General features: G+C 41.1%; 2 protein-coding genes across 3 annotated transcripts; both read left to right on the top strand.

Moving 5' to 3' along the window:
* On the top strand, nt 1-9477 carry LOC132868804 (heat shock 70 kDa protein 1). Of its 2 annotated transcripts, none has more exons than XM_060902000.1 (2): nt 1-181; nt 558-2685. In XM_060902000.1, the coding sequence occupies exon 2, from the start codon at nt 580-582 to the stop codon at nt 2509-2511; it is 1932 nt and encodes a 643-aa protein (XP_060757983.1). In that variant the 5' UTR covers nt 1-181; nt 558-579; the 3' UTR covers nt 2512-2685. The 2 variants fall into 2 exon arrangements, with proteins under 2 accessions (XP_060757983.1, XP_060757982.1); XM_060901999.1 differs by lacking the exons at nt 1-181; nt 558-2685 and adding exons at nt 6745-6924; nt 7303-9477.
* Nucleotides 9478-12479: 3002 nt separating this feature from the next.
* On the top strand, nt 12480-19537 carry hsd17b1 (hydroxysteroid (17-beta) dehydrogenase 1). The gene is made up of 6 exons (XM_060902666.1): nt 12480-12576; nt 12694-12855; nt 13580-13759; nt 15917-16010; nt 19060-19240; nt 19367-19537. Exons 1-6 carry the CDS (start codon nt 12480-12482, stop codon nt 19535-19537), a joined length of 885 nt encoding a protein of 294 aa, XP_060758649.1.
* The last annotated feature ends 4685 nt before the right edge of the window (nt 19538-24222 follow it).

Below are 24222 nucleotides of genomic sequence, written 5' to 3'. Positions count from 1 at the left end.
CGCCGAGAAAGCTCGAGAAGAGAATGGCGGAGTCCGCTGGTGAATATAAAGAGAGAATGGAAGCGTGTGTAACAAACAGCTGTCTAAGAGCAGTGAGAGCCTCAGCAACGGAGAGGAGCCAAGCGGCACATTTAATCAGAGAGAACACACAACCTTCACATATTTCAGGAGCCGAATAACTGTAAGTGCGATCATTTATCTCCATTATGAGTGCCGCTATATGACAGGATTTATAATCTCTTTGAAGGACACATTGTTATCAGGGAACTGGACAGGAGAATAATATTAAAATGTATTCTGAGACCTTATTATAACTTTACAGGACGACATTTCGTGCATTTTACTACAAGTAGAAGAATAAATCATTGCATGTGTAATAACTGAAATTAAATTGGGGTGCTCGAATAATAACTTTATGCATATGTATTTCTGTATTTTTGTTTTATTGTAATGACTTTTTAATTAATAGTTTATTGGTTTAAATTGATCACAGAGACGCAGATTTAAAAACGTCTTGAGCAAACTTCTGCCATTGTTTTTGTGTGTGTTATTTACAGGCATCTGACAAACCAAATCAAGATGTCCTCTGCTAAAGGAATTGCTATTGGGATTGACCTGGGCACCACCTACTCCTGTGTGGGGGTGTTTCAGCATGGAAAAGTGGAGATCATCGCTAATGACCAGGGAAACAGAACAACGCCCAGCTACGTGGCCTTCACAGACACAGAGAGGCTCATCGGCGACGCCGCGAAAAACCAGGTGGCCATGAATCCCAACAACACGGTGTTTGACGCCAAGAGGCTGATTGGCAGGAAGTTTGACGATCCGGTCGTACAGTCCGACATGAAACACTGGCCTTTCCAAGTGACCAGCGACGGAGGCAAGCCGAAAGTTCAAGTCGAGTACAAAGGGGAGAAGAAATCCTTTTACCCCGAAGAGATCTCCTCCATGGTTCTGGTGAAAATGAAGGAAATCGCAGAGGCCTATCTGGGACAGAAGGTGACAAATGCCGTTATTACCGTTCCTGCCTACTTCAATGACTCTCAGAGACAGGCCACTAAAGATGCCGGAGTCATCGCCGGACTGAACGTCCTGAGGATCATCAACGAGCCCACGGCTGCGGCCATCGCCTACGGCCTGGACAAAGGCAAGAAGGGAGAGCGCAACGTCCTGATCTTTGACCTGGGCGGTGGTACCTTCGATGTGTCCATTCTTACCATTGAGGACGGCATCTTTGAAGTGAAAGCCACGGCAGGAGACACTCACCTGGGTGGAGAGGACTTTGACAACCGCCTGGTCAATCACTTTGTGGAGGAATTCAAGAGGAAGCACAAGAAGGACATCAGCCATAACAAGCGAGCCCTCAGGAGGCTACGTACAGCCTGCGAGAGAGCCAAGAGAACCCTTTCCTCCAGCTCTCAAGCCAGCATTGAAATCGACTCCCTGTACGAGGGCACTGACTTTTACACTTCCATCACCAGAGCACGCTTTGAAGAGCTGTGTTCAGACCTGTTCAGAGGAACACTAGAGCCGGTGGAGAAAGCCCTGAGAGATGCCAAGATGGACAAATCCCAGATCCATGAAATTGTCCTGGTTGGAGGTTCAACGAGAATCCCCAAGATCCAGAAGCTTCTGCAGGACTTCTTTAATGGACGGGAACTGAACAAAAGCATCAACCCAGACGAGGCGGTAGCTTACGGTGCTGCGGTTCAGGCTGCCATCCTGACGGGCGACACCTCTGGAAACGTCCAGGACTTGCTGCTGCTGGATGTGGCTCCACTGTCCCTGGGCATCGAGACCGCAGGAGGAGTCATGACCACTCTCATCAAGCGCAACACCACCATCCCCACCAAGCAGACACAAGTCTTCAGCACGTACGCAGACAACCAGCCTGGGGTTCTGATCCAGGTGTTCGAAGGTGAGAGAGCCATGACCAAAGACAACAACCTGCTCGGGAAGTTTGATCTGACGGGCATCCCACCTGCACCACGTGGGGTTCCTCAGATTGAAGTGACCTTTGACGTCGACGCCAATGGCATTCTGAACGTGTCTGCTGTGGACAAAAGCACCGGCAAAGAAAACAAGATCACCATCACCAATGACAAGGGCAGGCTGAGCAAGGAAGACATTGAGAGGATGGTGCAGGAAGCAGATAAGTACAAAGCTGAAGACGACCTGCAGAGAGAGAAGGTTGCGGCCAAGAACTCCCTGGAGTCGTATGCTTTTCACATGAAAAACAGTGTGGAAGATGAAAGCGTGAAGGGCAAAATCAGCGAAGAGGACAAGAAGAAAGTAATTGAGAGGTGTAACCAGGCCATTACCTGGCTGGAGAATAACCAGCTGGCCGAAAAGGAGGAGTTTGAACATGAGCTGAAGGAACTGGAGAAAGTCTGCAAGCCCATCATCACGAAGCTGTACCAGGGAGGGATGCCAGCAGGAAGCTGTGGAGCTCAGGCACGATCGGCTTCAGGAGCAAACACTCAGGGACCAACTATTGAAGAAGTGGATTAAAAAAACGTACATGGACTTAATAAGTGAACTTATGAGTAAAAGTTATGCTTTTCACTGGAAGACGTTTGGGTGATAATCCTCGTTAATATGATCCAAATTAGATTTAGATTTAATACTGTACCAAACTTTGAACCAATTAAACCTGGAACGATGAAGGGTTATACTGTAAATATTGGTGTGTATATATACAGTTTTGTGTACTTTTTGTTAATAAAATGTATTACATTGGAAAAGTTGGCTTTTGTCATCTTCATATTCATTATTGAAGATTCTTGAATGTAACAAAATATTTTTTTCAGCAAACCAAAAAAAAGGAAAGGGTTTTTTTTATGTTTATCATTTAAAATATTTGGAGATGATAACAGTGGCTAAAAAACATTAAATAGTATGTTGTATGCTATCACGAATTTATTACAATAGTACACGTTTACTATACAGTTAGAAAACATTTAGGAATTGTTCTCCACGGACTTATGTTTTACCTAATCTGTCCCAATTTAGACAAAAATTCATTAATAATAACAAGAATGAACATTTTATTTACATAGATTTGTATTTATAAAAATGAAACAAAAGAAGCCGGTGGGCTGTAAGTTTCATTAAAAACTCAGTATGTGATTGTGACGCTCTGTCATGACCACACACACAAACACTATTGACAGTATGGTGGTTGATTTGGACAGCAGAGGTCAGTGCTCGCCTGCAGGTTCTAGCACAGTTTAGTGTCTTCTCAATTTCCTACTTCCTGTATTGTTCATATGTTTAGGAATTAAATCAGGTTCATTAGATCACCATTACACAGTAGTGTAGTGGTTAGCACTGTCGCCTCACAGCAAGAAGTTCCTGGATTTGAGGCCAGCGGCCGACGAGGGCTTTTCTGTGTGGAGTTTGCATGCTCTCCCTGTGTCTGTGTGGGTTTCCACCGGGAGCTCCGGTTTCCCCCACAGTCCAAAGGCATGCAGGTTAGGCTAATTGGTGGCTTTAAATTGACCGTAGGTGTGAATGAGAGTGTGAATGGTTGTTTGTCTCTGTGTCAGCCCTGTGATGACCTGGCAACTTGTCTAGGGTGTACTCCACCTCTCACCCATAGTCAGCTGAGATAGGCTCCAGCTTGCCTGCGACCCTGTAGAACAGGATCAGCGGCTACAGATGATGGATGGATGGATGGATGGATGGATAGACAAATCAGGGAAAACAAAACATAAATCTGTGCAGTGCTGCTGGAGAAAATGAACTCATTCTGGTTATTTATATCTTTGAAACGCTGAAATGAACCTATAAACTAATGCCCAAGAGGTGTTCATCCAAAACACAATAAACACTCATAAATACCATAAAGGTTCGAATAAACACTGCTGTTAGGTTCCTGCCAATGCAACCTACAGTTAGGTCCATATATATTTGGACACTGACACAAATTTTGTTTTTTTACCTGTTTACTGAAACATATTCAAGTTATAGTTATATAATGGACATGGACATAAAGTCCAGACTTTCAGCTTTCATTTGAGGGAACCACATTAAAATTGGATGAAGGGTTTAGGAGTTTCAGCTCTGTAACATGTGCCACCCTGTTTTTAACGGGACCAAAAGTAATTGGACAATTGACTCACAGGCTATTTCATGGGCAGGTGTGGGCAATTCCTTTGTTATGTCATTCTCAATTAAGCAGATAAAAGGCCTGGAGCTGATTTGAGGTGTGGTGCTTGCATTTGGAAGATTTTGCTGTGAAGAAAACATGCAGTCAAAGGAGCTCTCCATGCAGGTGAAACAAGCCATCCTTAAGCTGCGAAAACAGAAAAAAACATCCAAGAAATTGCTACAATATTAAGAGTGGCAAAATCTACAGTTTGGTACATCCTGAGAAAGAAAGAAAGCACTGGTGAAGTCATCAATGGAAAAAGACCTGGATGCCCACAGAAGACAACAGTGGTGGATGATCGCAGAATAATTTCCATGGTGAAGAGAAACCCCTTCACAACAGCCAACCAAGTGAACAACACTCTCCAGGAGGTAGGCGTATCAATATCCAACTCTACCATAAAGAGAAGACTGTATGAAAGTAAATACAGAGGGTTCACTGCACGGTGCAAGTCACTCATAAGCCTCAAGAATAAAAAGGCTAGATTGGACTTTGCTAAAAAACATCTAAAAAAGCCAGCACAGTTCTGCAAGAACATTCTTTGGACAGATGAAACCAAGATTAACCTCGACCAGAATGATGGAAAGAAAAAAGTATGGCAAAGGTGTGGTACAGCTCATGATCCAAAGCATACCACATCATCTATAAAACACGGCGGAGACAGTGTGATGGCTTGGGCATGCATGGCTGCCAGTGGCACTGGGTCACTAGTGTTTATTGATGATGTGACACAGGACAGAAGCAGCCAGATGAATTCTGAGGTATTCAGAGACATACTGTGTGCTCAAATCCAGCCAAATGCAGCCAAATAATAATCGGCGTTTCATAATACAGATGGACAATAACCCAAAACATAAAGCCAAAGCAACCCAGGAGTTTATTGAAGCAAAGAAGTGGAATATTCTTGAATGGCCAAGTCAGTCACCTGATCTCAACCCAGTAGAGCATGCATTTCACTTGTTAAAGACTAAACTTCAGACAGAAAGGCCCACAAACAAACAGCAACTGAAAACCGTTGCAGTAAAGGCCTGGCAGAGCATTAAAAAGGAGGAAACACAGCGTCTGGTGATGTCCATGAGTTCAAGACTTCAGGCAGTCATTGCCAACAAAGGGTTTTCAACCAAGTATTAGAAATGAACATTTTATTTACAATTATTTAATTTGTCCAATTACTTTTGAGCCCCTGAAATGAAGGGATTGTGTTTAAAAAATGCTTTTAGTTGCTCACATTTTTATGCAATCATTTTGTTCAACCCACTGAATTAAAGCTGAAAGTCTGAACTTCAACTGCATCTGAATTGTTTTGTTCAAAATTCATTGTGTTAATGTGCAGAACCAAAATTAGAAAAATGTTGCCTCTGTCCAAATATTTATGAACCTAACTGTACACTCACTGGCCCCTTTAATAGGAACTTGCTCTTGATTCTAAGATTCCTGTTCTTGGTTGGCAGGAGTGGAACCCTATATGGTCTTCTGCTGTTGCATGCGCAGATGTTCTTCTGCTCACCATGGTTCTAAAGAGTTGCTATGAGTTAATATATCCTTCCTGGCAGCTCAAACCAATTTAGCCATTTTCCTCTGACTTCTCTTATTAACAAGGCGTTTCCACCCATAGAACTGCTGCTCACTCAATCTTTTTTGTTGTTTTTCGCACCATTCTGTGTAAACTCGAGAGACTGTTGTGTGTGAAAACCTCAGTAAAGCAGCAGTTTCTGAAGCACTCAAACCAGTCCACCTGGCTCAAACAACACCCATGCCACAGTGAAAGTCACAGAGATCACAATTTTTTCCCATTCTGATGTTTGAAGTGAACATTAACTGAAGCTCTTGATTTGTATCTGCATGATTTGATGCATTGTGCTGCTGTCAAGGGATCGGCTGATTAGTTAACTGCATAAAGCAGCAGGTGACTGGGTCTTCCTAATAAAGTGGCCGGTGAGTGTATAGCTGGGGGAAAAAACATCCTGATGTAAGATAATAACTAATATCATTGACTGTTAAACTCTCTGGGGTTGACTTTATCACAGTAATGATTAAGTTGCACACATTTGAAATTCTCTTCATCACCAAATGCAGTAATTTTTCACTGTTCCTCATGTCCATGTGTTGAAGGCAGATTATTAGTGCTATTTCCTTTCACATCATCTCCTAATATTGTACAGAAAGTTGAATGAGATACAGACAGTGACTCACAAATGTAAATGATTATATGATATTTTATGCTTTCAGTACAGTCAGGATTCTTATTTCATTAAAAAGTGATTATATTTATAGGAAGAACTCTACAGCCTTCTATTACCAAAACATCCTCATTCACTCTCAGACCGACAGATCAGTTTGTTTCTGTTCTATTTCTATTTTACTTCCCGTTTGTTGCCCATTTTAAGAAAAGCCTCATGTCACTACATTATATCTAAGAATTAATTAATCTGAGAATTCCTAAATTGAGGAAGAGAGAAATGATGCCGAACACTCCAGAAGTTTCTCCTCTGTTCTGGGCACAGTGGTATGTTCCTGAGTCAGAAGTGGGCGGGGTTATAGTCAGCTGGATGCCTCCTGATTGGTCGGTTTCGCGCGAGCTTTGGAGAAGCGCCGAGAAAGCTCGAGAAGAGAATGGCGGAGTCCGCTGGTGAATATAAAGAGAGAATGGAAGCGTGTGTAACAAACAGCTGTCTAAGAGCAGTGAGAGCCTCAGCAACGGAGAGGAGCCAAGCGGCACATTTAATCAGAGAGAACACACAACCTTCACATATTTCAGGAGCCGAATAACTGTAAGTACGATCATTTATCTCCATTATGAGTGCCGTTATATGACAGGATTTATAATCTCTTTGAAGGACACATTGTTATCAGGGAACTGGACAGGAGAATAATATTAAAATGTATTCTGAGACCTTATTATAACTTTACAGGACGACATTTCGTGCATTTTACTACAAGTAGAAGAATAATCATTGCATGTGTAATAACTGAAATTAAATTGGGGTGCTCGAATAATAACTTTGTTATGCATGCGTATTTCTGTATTTTTGTTTTATTGTAATGACTTTTTAATTAATAGTTTATTGGTTTAAATTGATCACAGAGACGCAGATTTAAAAACGTCTTGACCAAACTTCTGCCATTGTTTTTGTGTGTGTTATTTACAGGCATCTGACAAACCAAATCAAGATGTCCTCTGCTAAAGGAATTGCTATTGGGATTGACCTGGGCACCACCTACTCCTGTGTGGGGGTGTTTCAGCATGGAAAAGTGGAGATCATCGCTAATGACCAGGGAAACAGAACAACGCCCAGCTACGTGGCCTTCACAGACACAGAGAGGCTCATCGGCGACGCCGCGAAAAACCAAGTGGCCATGAATCCCAACAACACGGTGTTTGACGCCAAGAGGCTGATTGGCAGGAAGTTTGACGATCCGGTCGTACAGTCCGACATGAAACACTGGCCTTTCCAAGTGACCAGCGACGGAGGCAAGCCGAAAGTTCAAGTCGAGTACAAAGGGGAGAAGAAATCCTTTTACCCCGAAGAGATCTCCTCCATGGTTCTGGTGAAAATGAAGGAAATCGCAGAGGCCTATCTGGGACAGAAGGTGACAAATGCCGTTATTACCGTTCCTGCCTACTTCAATGACTCTCAGAGACAGGCCACTAAAGATGCCGGAGTCATCGCCGGACTGAACGTCCTGAGGATCATCAACGAGCCCACGGCTGCGGCCATCGCCTACGGCCTGGACAAAGGCAAGAAGGGAGAGCGCAACGTCCTGATCTTTGACCTGGGCGGTGGTACCTTCGATGTGTCCATTCTTACCATTGAGGATGGCATCTTTGAAGTGAAAGCCACGGCAGGAGACACTCACCTGGGTGGAGAGGACTTTGACAACCGCCTGGTCAATCACTTTGTGGAGGAATTCAAGAGGAAGCACAAGAAGGACATCAGCCATAACAAGCGAGCCCTCAGGAGGCTACGTACAGCCTGCGAGAGAGCCAAGAGAACCCTTTCCTCCAGCTCTCAAGCCAGCATTGAAATCAACTCCCTGTACGAGGGCACTGACTTTTACACTTCCATCACCAGAGCACGCTTTGAAGAGCTGTGTTCAGACCTGTTCAGAGGAACACTAGAGCCGGTGGAGAAAGCCCTGAGAGATGCCAAGATGGACAAATCCCAGATCCATGAAATTGTCCTGGTTGGAGGTTCGACGAGAATCCCCAAGATCCAGAAGCTTCTGCAGGACTTCTTTAATGGACGGGAACTGAACAAAAGCATCAACCCAGACGAGGCGGTAGCTTACGGTGCTGCGGTTCAGGCTGCCATCCTGACGGGCGACACCTCTGGAAACGTCCAGGACTTGCTGCTGCTGGATGTGGCTCCACTGTCCCTGGGCATCGAGACAGCAGGAGGAGTCATGACCACTCTCATCAAGCGCAACACCACCATCCCCACCAAGCAGACACAAGTCTTCAGCACGTATGCAGACAACCAGCCTGGGGTTCTGATCCAGGTGTTCGAAGGTGAGAGAGCCATGACCAAAGACAACAACCTGCTCGGGAAGTTTGATCTGACGGGCATCCCACCTGCACCACGTGGGGTTCCTCAGATTGAAGTGACCTTTGACGTCGACGCCAATGGCATTCTGAACGTGTCTGCTGTGGACAAAAGCACCGGCAAAGAAAACAAGATCACCATCACCAATGACAAGGGCAGGCTGAGCAAGGAAGACATTGAGAGGATGGTGCAGGAAGCAGATAAGTACAAAGCAGAAGACGACCTTCAGAGAGAGAAGGTTGCAGCCAAGAACTCCCTGGAGTCGTATGCTTTTCACATGAAAAACAGTGTGGAAGATGAAAGCATGAATGGCAAAATCAGCGAAGAGGACAAGAAGAAAGTAATTGAGAGGTGTAACCAGGCCATTACCTGGCTGGAGAACAACCAGCTGGCCGAAAAGGAGGAGTTTGAACATGAGCTGAAGGAACTGGAGAAAGTCTGCAAGCCCATCATCACGAAGCTGTACCAGGGAGGGATGCCAGCAGGAAGCTGTGGAGCTCAGGCACGATCGGCTTCAGGAGCAAACACTCAGGGACCAAGTATTGAAGAAGTGGATTAAATCAGCATACAGTAGACGTCAAATATTTGGACACTTAGTAATCAGTAAATGTGCCCAAGCTTTTGAATGGTACTGTATATGGACGTATGAGTAATGGTTAGGTTTCACTGGAAAATGTTCTGGTGATAATCCGATTCCTTGTTAATATTATCTTCATATTATGTTTCGATTTAATACTGTCCCAGACATTGGGCTAATTATACTTTGTGATGCAAAGATTTATACTGTAAATACTGTATGTGTGTGTATATATACTTTTATTTATGTACTTATTGTTAATAAAAATGTTTATATTACATGGGAAAAATTTGGATTTTATTGTCTTAATATTCATTGTTGAAGATTTTTTAAATGAAATTCTAAACACATTTACCCTATAAGAGAAAAAAATAATTAATAGAAGCAAATGCTGAAAATATAGTTATATATTTCAGTAAATATATTTATTGTTTAACAAAGTGCGTATAATGTGGATAAAAACCTCTTGTTGTTGAATGCTGAAGATTACAATAGTGTGGTATTGTTCATCTGCGGTATACTGCCCTTAATTAAAAAATAAAGTTTTCTCTTGTGAACCTTGGATAGTAATTCATAAGTAGCTACAATTCATTAAAACAGGAAATAAACTAAAATGTCTTGACCAGAAATTTGAATCATTGTTCAAATTATCCAAGTGAATTTTTCAGTGGCAATTATCATGCTCTTTCAACTAAATGTGAATTTACCCAGCAATATATTTGGGCTGCAACTCTCTGTAAAGTCCAGCATACTAGTTTGATTTAGTAACAATGAGACAGTAATAGGTGTGATTGTCCATTTGGACAGCAGAGGGCAGTATTTGGCCTATAGTCACTGACTACATGGTGCAGTGTACTGTGGTTTTTTTTAAAAATATATTCCCCTTTTAAATCTCTTGACTCTATTTAGATTATTTGACTCTATTTAAGTCATAAATGAGTTGAACATTAGCTCATAATTTAACTACCAAAGCTCTAAAATGTTTTGGTCCACAAGAATCTGTTGTGGAATTTTTTTGTCCTGGTGTGAAACAATAGATATTTTAAAGGTCCCATGGCATGAAATTTTCACTTTCTGAGGTTTTTTAACGTTAAAATGAGTTCCTCTGACCTTCTTAAGTCACCCCAGTGGCTAGAAATTTCATAATGTGTAAACCAAACTATGCCCAACATTTGAGAATGGCGCGTCAAAACGGTGCATTGATAAACTCTTCCCTTTACTACGTCAGCAAGGGAGATGATCCCCACGCCCCCCTCTGGATTCCCACCCACCGTATGGATTGCCCGCCCAGTTGTAGTGAGGAGACCATAGAGGACACAACAACATGGCATCACCTAAGCGAGCGAAACATGGAAACTGCGCTGTACATAGATGTGACAACACAGAAAAGAGTCTGTTTTTACTGCCGACAGGAGAGCCCCTGAAGACGCAGTGGCTTAATTTTATTTACTTCAATAATACGCTGTCGAGTCTACCTAAGACGGTGTATGTTTGTCGGAAGCATTTTCCTGAGGAATGTTTCCACAACTTGGGACAGTACAGGGCAGGTTTTGCACATCAACTGTCACTGAAGCCTGGGTCCGTACCAAGCATCCCTGCCGCATCAGCCACAAACACAGAACAAGTAAGTGTATAACTGTTAAGTCGTTTTGCCGTGTTTTAAAATCGGTGCCACGTTAGCCTTGCAATGGCTACATTAGCTGTGCAGCTAACCGCTTCCTGCAGTTAGCCAGGTACTCTGCGCTACAAAACCAAAAAGCATGCAGCATGCTCTGTTATAATAGCCAATCAAAACAGTTTTTACAAAGACACCCACATTCTTTTTTTTAAGTCACTCGTTCATTTTATTTGTTTGTTTGTTCAGTAAAAACCCAAACATTTGTTGAATTTATTTTATTTCCTCGCGTCGCACCTTAATGACGTCAGCGCGCGGTATTTTTCCCTTCGCGGTTTGTTCCTTCTCTCTCGCCATAGTAAGACACCCACATCCGCTTGTTCTGACCCACTGGAGGTAGCGTCACAGTGCTGTTAGCCAATCAGAGGTAACACGTTTACATGTCATGAATATTAATGATAAGACCCGCCCCCACCCTCTACCCTTCCCCGCCTCCATGCTTCTCATTAGCAAAACGACGCACTGGGAAAAGGGCTGAAATGGGGCTTTCTTCCAGGAGGCTATATCTACGTGCCGAGGGTTCATTTCGAGAAAGGCTGCGGATATAACATCCGGAAACCTCCACGAGCCCGTTTAAAGCATCAACAAACCACCATGCCATGGGTCCTTTAATAATAGCGATACTCTGGTAAAACTTTCATCCTTAATCATTTTTTACAAAACTTATACATTAGAAAATGTATATATTCCATTAAAAAAAGTTTTACACATACACACTGGCCACTTTATTACGTCCCCCCCCCCTCGCTGTTTTATGCAGTTCTCTAATCAGCCAATCCCTTGACAGCAGCACAATGCATCAAATCATGCAGATACAAACTAATGTTCACTTCAAACTTTAGAATGGGAAAAACTGTGATCTCAGTGTGACTTTCATTGTGGCATGGGTGTTGGTTTGAGCCTGACTGGACTGGTTTGAATATTTCAGAAACTGCTGATCTCCTGAGGTTGTTACGCACAACAGTCTCTAGAGTTTACACAGACAGAATGGTGTGAAAAACAAAAAACACTGAGTGAGCGACAGTTCTCACAGTTCAGTAGATGCTGTAGATTAGGTTGAAAAATGCTTTTACGTATTGCTTTAAAGTTGTTTAGTTGAACGAATAACATGTTTTTGGACATTCATATATTTATATATTTCAGTATATTTTTTGGGAGAAGTGTTTATGTAGAAATTTTGAACAAGGAAACAATTTTGGGAACAAGGAAATTGTTCAAAATGTATTTCCGGGAGGGGGGGAGCTATCTTTGTATGTCTGAGAGCACGCAGTCTCAATGCACCTGTGTGGCTATTTAGGTAGTGTGAATGTGAAACACAAAATGTTTGCTTTCAAGTTGACCTTGTGATCATAAAGAATCCTAAAACATCCTCCCACATGGTTGAAAATAAAAGACACAACAGCTAGCAGCTGAGAAAAGCATCTCACCTCCTGCAAGAATATCACCAGCATTCCTGCTGTCATCCTCTGCCCAGTGTTTCTCTGTCTTTTCCTTTCTCCAGCACTGTGGACTGACTTCAGCTTGGTTCTGATGGAGCAGACGGTAGTTCTCATCACTGGCTGTTCGTCAGGAATCGGACTCAGTCTTGCCATCCATCTCGCATCAGATCCATTGAAAACATACAAAGGTAAATATTACACTGAATGACTGATGTGCTATTCCTGTATATAATTATCGTTTTGCTGTGGTGCTTAATTGTATGATGGAACAACTCTGTATGAATTGCTTTGGGGATGCTGTGTAGTGTATGCCACCATGCGTAATCTGGATAAGAAGCAGCGCTTGCTGGAGAGTGTGAGAGACCTGCACAATGACACCATGGCCATTCTGCAAATGGACGTCACAGACCAGCCGTCCATAGCGACAGTCCAGAGAAGCATCACAGAGGGACGAGTGGACATACTGGGTGAGAGAAAAATAAGACTCAGTAAAACCTGAATAAAATATAAGCCTTAAATAAAATATATACTGGATGCCAAGTTCATTGGTTTGTATTTAAATGTCCTGAAACACAACCTGAAAATTAAAGGCAAAAATTACAGGAAAAAAAACATTACAATATCTTTAAAACCATCAAGGACTTACAATACTTTTTCAGAACTTTATGAGTTTATAAAATTTGTAAAGCATTGTTACCAAATTATAAAGAAATTTCATAGGTTTCATGGACATAACCATATGAAATGGTTGTATTTATAATGCTTTAAAATTTGTCTGTATCTTATATTAGTTGATTTTATAATGGCTACACTGAAAACAATTTAAGATACAAATTCAGTCTGTTTGTTTGCTGTAATACACTTTAAAAAAAAAACTTCTTCAGGGTCCCGTTGCAGGGAAATTTAAGAGATCACTCCAGAATCTTTTTGTGTTTTTTACTCAAAGTTAAAGAGGATTGCATGTAGAACTCATTACGTAAGCTAAGAAACCTTAACTATCCAAAGAACCTTTAAGGAACCCATTTTTCTAACAGCGTACAGTTGCTAAAGTTATATTATGACAGATTATAACAAATTTACAACAAATCTTTGTTTCCTTTATTACAGCAGTTCATTTTTAATATCTATGCAATGCCTTCTCTCTCTCTCTCTCTCTCTCTCTCTCTCTCTCTCTCTCTCTCTCTCTCGCAGTGTGTAATGCAGGTGTGGGGCTGATGGGCCCCCTGGAAGCTCAATCAGAAGAACTGATGAGAGGAATCTTAGAGGTGAATCTGCTGGGTACAATCCGCACCATCCAGACCTTCCTGCCCGACATGAAGAGGCGAAGACAAGGACGAATCCTGGTCACTGGCAGCATGGGAGGGCTACAAGGTGAAAGATTAAAGGAAATGCTTTGGGGTCTTTTTGGAGTGAAATTTCCTTTTATTTTTGCCTGCAGTACAACATCGGGAAATCACTTAAGGGTGGAAATCAGCCACAGTTACAAATAAATATCTGAGAAACCTGTCACTGGTGAAAAGTGAGCTGTCACTTAACAATTATTTGCCGAAGGTGAAGTGAATATTGATGATTATTCTATCCACATTCACTGGATATGAGGAATCGTAAGCTCTGATTGGCTACTCTACTACTACAATATCACCTCATATACCGTGAGTAGAGAAAAGCAAAATGGCGGAGCATTTTGCTGAACTAACCGAGGACGAAATAAAAACTGTACTCGAAAACAAAACCCCCCAAAAATGTTATCAAGTATTTAAAAGAAATAGAAATAGCTAAAATAATTTTTTTTTTTAATTCTCCAAAAGCGCCTGTTCCACACTCCAGCCCAGTCGGTGGCAGTAATGCACCTTTAAGTTGGTTTCCCAACTGCCAAAAAAAACCCTAAAGAAGAAGAAAACGCCCCCCCCCCCCCCCCCCCCCAAAAAAAGCAACAAAATATGGAATGAAAGTATTTGATGGTAAGAACATATAATTTTTTTCTTTTTCAAGAATTATTATTAGAGCATTTTTCACAAATTGTTACGGTCATTTCACCAGTTTGTTTATATTCTAAGCGGAAATTATTTTGTCGGACGTTTTGCATAAAGTTTTTATTTATCGAATTTGCAAAAAATAAAAATGCTCTGTTTGTCAAAATCCAGTGAATGTGGACAGAATAAAACATTCCACTCAATCTTGTCATATATGGCTTATAGCCAAGTCGGTGCTATGCACCTCATCAACTATTAGCTCATGTGCAACTCGATTTCATGGAATAACTGTTAAATAATAGCTGAGACAAAATCGAGGTTATTATTCACCGATATTCACTGAACCTGAGGTGGATAATTGTTTTAGTGTAAATACAAAGGTGATTGTTTTAAAAATTTGTATTTTAAAAAATGTATTTCAAACTTCAAACATGGGATGCAAATATAATAACAGTGCGGTGCAGATTTGTGTCACTGATCTACGCCAACTCACATAATCAAAATCAGGGAGCCAACAATCATTGATGGTGAATATCAGTATCTGTGCTGATATGACTTATTTTTCAATCAAATCCATGGGTTTCTGCAGTGAATGTGTGTATTCGTACACACAGAATAGAATAAAATGCATATAGAATATAGAATAAAACATTTCCAAGCTTGAAACAAGTAACAAAAATCTATAAATAGGTTTAATAAATATACATTAAAAGTGTTCTCTTATTATTTTTTCCCATAACTGTCGATTTCACTAAAAGTGTAATAAAGAGAAATTGATTTTGGCTCTATTCAAGATATTTGTATCTTATATGTTATAGCGGACCTCCATAGGCATAGAGTGTGGATACATAAAGAAACCCATCGAGTTGTTTTCTGATGGTTTCGGTCCTGTGCGTGCCTCCCACCATACCAGTGTTAGTAATTACCAGTCATACACACTGCCTAGGCATGGTGGTGTAGTGGTTAGCGCTGTCGCCTCACAGCAAGAAGGTCCTGGGTTCGAGCCCCGGAGCCGGCGAGGGCCTTTCTGTGTGGAGTTTGCATGTTCTCCCCGTGTCCGCGTGGGTTTCCTCCGGGTGCTCCGGTTTCCCCCACAGTCCAAAGACATGCAGGTTAGGTTAACTGGTGACTCTAAATTGACCGTAGGTGTGAGTGTGAATGGTTGTCTGTGTCTATGTGTCAGCCCTGTGATGACCTGGCAACTTGTCCAGGGTGTACCCTGCCTTTCGCCCGTAGTCAGCTGGGATAGGCTCCAGCTTGTCTGCGACCCTGTAGAACAGGATACAGCAGCTACAGATAATGGGATGGGATGGGGATGGGATAAGACACACCGCCTAGTGGCCAGTGTTAGTAATTACCAGTCCTAAACACCGCCTAGTGGCCAGTGTTAGCCAGTAAAGAAATAAAACAAAAGTGGCTGGCTATGATAAGAAAATTCTCCAACCCAGAAACAGATGGGAGCTCTGCTTTTAGGCAGTGCCTAAATCAATATATTATATTTTTGCAGTGCTTTCTCTTTTTTGATGGCAATACTATAGCTGTATGTGTCTCTCAGGTCTTCCCTTTAATGAGGTGTACTGTGCCAGCAAGTTTGCAGTCGAGGGTGTCTGTGAGAGCCTGGCCATCTTGCTACAACAGTTCAGTATCCAGTAAGTTCTCTGTATGTACGGTATTTGAGTGCATTTACTGACAAATATGCACCTCTTTAAACTAGAACACTGCAGACACAACACTAAATACATTTTAATGAGCAATTTCTAACAATTCATTTACCTCTTAAGCCGCAAGACACCATAGACTTGTTCTACACAGTCCATGCTCACTCACTGTTATGGAATATTTGTGTAATGGTCATACACTGGTTTTTTTTAAACATAGTTATTAATAGAAATGGGATTAGATTGTGAATTAGGAGGTGCAAAAACCCTATCTCTTTAATCCGCATGTTATTTTATTCTATTAAGTTTCCAGCAGAACACCTGATGGATATTTCTATTTAGGGGTTAAAGGCTGAGTAAGTAAAGCCTGAGTGGCCTGTCCATAAAGCTAGACTGCCTTTCAGATTTTTCAAGCATCGGTCATAAAAAGAATTTTCCCCGACACCCAATTTTAGTGGACCGAAAGCTACTGAATTCGAATCACAGACTTCCAATTTTATTAGTTTAAAAAAAATATCGAACAATTAATGAATTTAGGGCCATGTGGCCCTGAATTCTCCGCTATTTTTTCCTGCTTCACCATGGCTCAATTCAAGATACTACGTCATGCATCATGTGGTAGGCTTTCCTCATTCACACAAGGCATTGTGGGATACAGATTTGAAACAGGAGAGAAAAATGGAGGACGTGCGTGTGCGAATGAAACATGAAAGACCGACTACAGTAATGGAAAGCAAGAAGAAAAGATGTCATGTTGCGAAAGAAAGGAAACGCAGGACCAAACTAATAAATATCGGCGCTCAGCGAGCACCTCGGTGTGATCAGCTGTTCGTTTAGTGACAGAATGATGGAACTGTCAGTGCACGCTCAAAGTAAACCTGTAGATGGCAGTAATGCAACATTGTGGATACCAGCTGCCATAAAACCCAAAAGAAGAAGAAGAAAAAGAAGGAAAACCTGTGCATGCACACATGGACTTCCTCTGTCTACTTGACTGCACAAAGCGAGCAATTTCATGCATCATATTTGCTAGGGAATCCCCTCAAATTAAATAATTTCCCTGCCACAGAATGGCCTGGGTTTTTTTGTTTGTTTGTTTGTTTGTTTGTTTGTTCTGAGATATTACAGAAATAAACATACATCACAATAACCAAATTTCAGTGGGAACTAAATTTCACTGAATTTATGAAATCGAAAGGCCACCGAGCTATAAGTTTCTTTTAAGTCCTTCTTGTTTCACTGGTTTATTTGGGAGTAAAATAAACGTGAAAGAGCTTTTTAAAAAAATTATCAAGATACATGACACAGTAAAACCTTTCAACTTGGGGGAAAATAACACTTTGTACTTTAATGATCAAAAGTCCAACTCTCGATGGAAGAATTTTTATATAATTTTAACATTAAAGCATTTCTCTAAAGAGCAAATGGCAAATGTATTGAATTATTATAAAACTCACAATCATTCTGCCAGGCTGTGAGCTATACTTCTATTAAATTATGGTCTGAAACCCCACAATTAAATCATTGATAATAAGCCCTAAGGTTTGGAAATATAAATAAGGATACATAGCTTATGACTGTATATATGTGTGTCTGTATATATATATATATATATATATATAAAATGAGAGAGGGGATATTACACGGTGGTGTGAAGATATGAAGATATGAAGTTTATCTTCAAGTGGTGAATGTATATATCATGAGTGATATATTTTTCAACACAAGAAGATAAACTTCATATCTTCACACTACTGTGTAATGTTCTTTATATTATATGGACACATCTACAAAAAAAATTGCACAAGTTAATCAAAAGAACTTTAATTTTGAACCATTTCACAATTTTGACAACATGCATCGAGTCAGTGCAAAAACACTGGGAGTAACGTCGTTGGAGGAATTATGTCACTCAGATCCGCAATGTAGGCTATTTCATCTGAAAAATGTGTTTTTCAACACAAGGAGATAAACTTCATATCTTCAAGCCAACGTGTGATTTTCTTTTTATTATATAGACACATTTACAAACAAAACGTACCAAAATTTATCAAAACAATTAATCGATTTCCTCACAAGTGACATAGAAAGATTTACGTCACGATATTGGTTCTCCATGTCCTGGATATAGCTCGTATGAAAAACACAAGTGGTATATTTCCCAGTAAAACACTCGTGTCCAGATAACATTTAACAGTTATTCCACGAAATCAAGTCATACAAGAGCTGATAACCGATGAGGCGCATAGCACCGAGTTGGCTATAAGCCATATACGACAAGATTGAGTGGAATAACTGTTTTATTCTATCCACATTCACTGGATTTTGAGAAACAGAGCATTTTTATTTTTTGCAAATTCGATAAATAAATACTTTATATAAAACATCCGACAGAATAAATTCTGTTTAGAAGTTAAACAAACTGGTGAAATGACAGGAGCAATTTGTGAAAAATGCTATAATAATAATTCTTGAAAAAATAAAAAAGATGTGTTCTTACCATTAAATACTTTTATTCCATATTTTGTTACCCTTTTTTCTGCATATCTTTTGGGGTCTTCTTTTTCTTTAGGGTTTTTTGGCAGTTGGCAAACCAACTTAAAGGTGCATTACTGCCACCGACTAAATTGGAGTGTGGAACAGGAAATACTGGAGGGGAAAAAATGATATTATTTTAGCTATTTCTGTTTCTTTTAAATACTTGATAATTTTTGAGGTTTTGTTTTTGAGTAGAGTTTTTATTTCGTCCTCGGTTGGTTCAGCAACATGCGCTGCCATTTTGTTTTTCTCTACTCACAGTATATGAGCTGATATCCTAGTAGTAGAGTAGCCAATCAGAGCGCACGACTGCTCATATCCAGTGAATGTGGATAGAATAAATATTTATATTAATGTGCCTTATTAAATATTGATTGGTTAATTTTTTAATATTTTATGTGTACTGAGCACCGAGACATTGGACTCAGAATGTAAACATACTTTATACTTCAAAAAAAGAGAAAAAGTATTATAAATTAAAATCCACTTTCCTGTAATGCAGTGTGAGCCTGATAGAGTGTGGGCCAGTGAACACGGACTTTCTGAGGAACCTGAAGAAGACAGAGGTGAGTGACGAGTCTGTGGAAGTGGACGCACACACACGCCATCTATATGAGATGTACCTGCAGCACTGCGAGAACATATTTCAGAACATAGGACAGGACACTGATGACATCATTCAGGTGAGCCCAGGTAACACCATAATATAAATACAACAATGAGAAGTGATATATTTCAGCATCATTCCTTCTGGATATACAATGTTGTAGTATTTGTTTTATTCTATACCTGCTCTGGTTGTCCCTTAGGTCTTTATGGAGGTGATCCAGGCTCAGTGTCCAGTCTTCAGGTACTTCACTAACAGTGCTCTTCTCCCACTGAGTAGCCTCAAGCTGACAGCTCTCGATGGCTCACAATACATCCGGACCATGAGTAAACTTATCTTTTCTCCTGCTGAGAGTGCAGACACAAAGAAATAACAACAGACTTCAGGACCAAGGTGCAAAATTAAATTTTATTCAGTGAAATTATGTAATGTAGGCCTAGGTTGTTTCAGTTCTAATCTCTTGGATGTAATTGCTATACTACACATCCTTATATTTTGACATATGATTAATGTCTAGCATATTGAAAGAAAATATTATATGATGTTATGTTATATATGCATGCAAATGTACAACCAAGATCTTCTCCTACTGAAATAAAACTGTACAAGGATCAGACCTCATGTTTTTATTAATACCAGAATGCAGTTACATGTCCAGATTTTTAGACATGTAGTGGCAACAGGGGAACAAGTGCAAACTGAATATTTATACGACAATGTTGCATTTGTAATATATAATGTGTTCATTAGTGCAAAATGAATAGCTACCTTACTGTACTGACTTTTTACAGTGGTGCTTGAAAGTTTGTGAACCCTTTAGAATTTTCTATATTTCTGCATAAATATGACCTAAAACATGATCAGATTTTCACACAAGTCCTAAAAGTAGTTAAAGAGAACCCAGTTAAACAAATGAGACAAAAATATTATACTTGGTCATTTATTTATTGAGGAAAATGGTCCAATATTACATATCTGTGAGTGGCAAAAGTATGTGAACCTTTGCTTTCAGTATCTGGTGTGACCCCCTTGTTCAGCAATAACTGCAACTAAACATTTGCGGTAACTGTTGATCAGTCCTGCACACCGGCTTGGAGGAATTTTAGCCCGTTCCTCCGTACAGAACAGCTTCAACTCTGGGATGTTGGTGGGTTTCCTCACATGAACTGCTCGCTTCAGGTCCTTCCGCAACATTTCGATTGGATTAAGGTCAGGACTTTGACTTGGCCATTCCAAAACATTAACTTTATTCTTCTTTAACCATTCTTTGGCAGAACGACTTGTGTGCTTAGGGTCGTTGTCTTGCTGCATGACCCACCTTCTCTTGAGATTCAGTTCATGGACAGATGTTCTGACATTTTCCTTGAGAATTCGCTGGTATAATTCAGGATTCATTGTTCCATCAATGATGTCAAGCCGTCCTGGCCCAGATGCAACAAAACAGGCCCAAACCATGATACTATCATCACCATGTTTCACAGATGGGATCAGGTTCTTATGCTGGAATGCAGTGTTTTCCTTTCTCCAAACATAACACTTCTCATTTAAACCAAAAAGTTCTATTTTATAGTTTTATTTTGGTCTCATCCATCCACAAAACATTTTTCCAATAGCCTTCTGGCTTGTCCATGTGACCTTTAGCAAACTGCAGAAGAGCAGCAGTGTTCTTTTTGTAGAGCAGTGGCTTTCTCCTTGCAACCCTGCCATGCACACCATTGTTGTTCGGTGTTCTCCTGATGGTGGACTCATGAACATTAACATTAGTCAATGTGAGAGAGGCCTTCAGTTGCTTAGAAGTTACCCTGGGGTCCTTTGTGACTTCGCTGACTATAACACGCCTTGCTCTTTGTTGGTCGGCCACTCCTGGGGAGGTAACAATGGTTTAGGATTTCCTCCATTTGTACACAATCTGTCTGACTGTGGATTGGTGGAGTCCAAACTCTTTAGGGATGGTTTTATAACCTTTTCCAGCCTGATGAGCATCAACAACGCTTTTTCTGAGGTCCTCAGAAATCTCTTTTGTTTGTGCCATACACTTCCACAAACGTGTTGTGAAGATCAGACTTTGATAGATCCCTGTTCTTTAAATAAAACAGGGTGCCCACTCACACCTGATTTCAATCAATGGGATGACAAACACCTGACTCTAATTTCACCTTCAAATGAACTGCTAATCCTAGAGGTTCACATACTTTTGCCACTCACAGATATGTAATATTGGATCATTTTCCTCAATAAATAAATGACCAAGTATAATATTTTTGTCTCATTTGTTTAACTGGGTTCTCTTTATCTACTTTTAGGACTTGTGTGAAAATTTGATGATGTTTTAGGTCATATTTATGCAGAAATATAGAAAATTCTAAAGGGTTCACAAACGTTCAAGCACCACTGTATTGGGACTGCAGAATAATTATAATTTAAATCAAGGTAAGATCTGATTTCAGGACAACATAACGCCCTCTCTTACTCTCATACACAAACCTGATTGCTCAATGTCTTTTAGAAACAAGGCTGTGTGTGTGTGTGCGTGTGTGTGTGTTCACAGTAGGTCTATTTTGAATACACTTCCAGGAAGCCAATTTATTGCTCAGAAAACAACACTATAATTAATGCCATAGTCCCAAAAAGCCTCCAAAAGTTATGCAATTAAGTACATTAAACCTGTCAAGTGAACTCAGGGGAAGCTATGACCTAATGGTTAGAGAAGCAGCTTTGGGACCAAAACGTTGCTGGTTTGATTCTCTGGACCAGCAGAAATGGCTGAAGTGCCCTTGGGCAAGGCACCTAACCCCCAACTGCTCCCCAGGCTGCTCTGGATATGTTGTATGTTGCTCTGGGTAAGAGCATCTGATAAATGTCATTAAAGCTAGATGGCCTTTCGATTTCATGAAATCGGTGAAATTTAGTTCCCTCTGAAATTTGGTCGTTGTGATATACATTTATTTTTGTAATATCTCACAAAATATCAGGTCATTCTGTAGCTGGGAAGTTATTTAATTTGAAGGGATTCCCTAGCAAATAATGTGCATGAAATCGCTCGCTTCGCGCAGTCAAGCAGACAGAGGAAGTCCGTGTGTGTGTGCATGCGCAGGTTTACCTTCTTCTTCTTTTGGGTTTTACGGCAGCTGGTATCCACAGTGTTGCATTACTGCCATCTACAGGTTTACCTTTGACCATGCACTGACAGTTCCATCATTCTGTCACTAATGGGCCTTTTCCACTACCCTTTTTCAGCTCACTTCAGCCCAACACGGCTCGCGTTTCGACTACCTCAGAGCAGCACGACTGAGCTCACTTCAGCCTTACTCAACACCCAAAACTCGCACGGTTTTGGAGTGGGGCTGAAGTGAGCCCAGCCGAGCCGAGTGGGGCTAGGGGCGTGAGGAGACACTCCCCTGTGCACTGATTGGTGAGGAGGAGTGTCCTCACATGCCCACACACGCCCCGCGAGCACGCTGGGATCTGTAAACACCGTAAACCCGGAAGGAGAAGAATTACGACAAAGAAGAAGAAGAAGCCTTATGCGCCTCGCCTCATCTATACGCTTTTGCCAGTATCTGTTGGCATTGTCGGTGACAACAAGCCACAGCACCAAGACCAGCAACACTAATGACTCCATGTCCTCCATGTTTATTGTTTACTATCCGGGTCGTGAGACTACTGCTTAAAAGGTCACTGATGTCACTGTTTGCGCCGCCTAACGACATCACGTGAGGTCCATCCACTTTCGCTAACTCCACCCAATGTGTCCACCCACTTCCAGCCAGCACGGTTCAGCGCGGTTGTAGTCGAAATGCAACCCCAACAGCCCCACTCAGCTCGACTCAGCCCAACTCGGCACCGCACGGCTCAGCCCAACTCAGCCGCGTTGGTAGTGGAAAAGCCCCATAAACGAACAGCTGATCACACCGAGGTGCTCGCTGACCGCCGATATTTATTAGTTTGGTCCTGCGTTTCCTTTCCTTTGCAACGTAATGTCTGTTCTTCTCACTTTCTGTTACTGTAGTCAGTCTTTCACATTTCATTCGCACACTCACGTCTTCCATTTTTTTCTCCTGTTTCAAATCTGTATCCCACAATGCCTTGCGTGAACGGGGAAAGCCCACCACATGATGCATGATGTAGTATCTTGAATTGGGTCATGTTGAAGCAAGAAAAAATAGCGGAGAATTCAGGGCCACGTGGCCCTAAATTCATTAATTGTTCTTTTTTTTTTTTTAAACTAATAAAATTGGAAGTCTGTGATTCGAATTCAGTGGCTTTTGGTCCACTAAACAAAAATAACTAGGTGTCAGGAAAAATTCTTTTTATGACCTACACTTGAAAAATCTGAAAGGCAGTCTAGCTTTAATGTAATGAAATGAGTGCAGTGATAGTTCTTTCTTTACCACTGACACCACCTCCATTTTCTTGACATCTTATTCTAACATGTTTCATTCAGTTTCCTGTGAAAACCTTTTGACATAAATTTCACTTAAACTTATCTATTAACTTAGGATATTGATACGACACAAACATACTGTACCTGTATGTCATACCAAAACTCATTTTGAATATTAACAAATTAAAGATCTCATCTCATTATCTCTAGCCGCTTTATCCTGTTCTACAGTGCCGCAGGCAAGCTGGAGCCTATCCCAGCTGACTATGGGCGAAAGGCGGGGTACACCCTGGACAAGTCGCCAGGTCATCACAGGGCTGATACATAGACACAGACAACCATTCACACCTATGGTCAATTTAGAGTCACCAGTTAACCTAACCTGTATGTCTTTGGATTGTGGGGGAAACCGGAGCACCTGGAGGAAACCCCATGCAGAGAACAAGCAAACTCCACACAGAAAGGCCCTCGCCGGCCACGGGGCTCGAACCTGGACCTTCTTGCTATGAGGCGACAGCGCTAACCACTACACCACCGTGCCACCCCAAATTAAAGATATTAAAACAAATATTAAATACATTTATGAAATTCTTTGGTTAAACAGCTAGCCAACATAAATAAACCTCCTCACAATAGTCTACTCCTTTCATAAACTTGTGAACTCTCATTCTGTT

Source organism: Neoarius graeffei, chromosome 20, assembly GCF_027579695.1.
Source record: "Neoarius graeffei isolate fNeoGra1 chromosome 20, fNeoGra1.pri, whole genome shotgun sequence".
Taxonomy (NCBI): domain Eukaryota; kingdom Metazoa; phylum Chordata; class Actinopteri; order Siluriformes; family Ariidae; genus Neoarius; species Neoarius graeffei.
The sequence above is the reverse complement of the archived record's forward strand: the minus strand, read 5'-3'. Positions and strand labels throughout refer to the sequence as shown.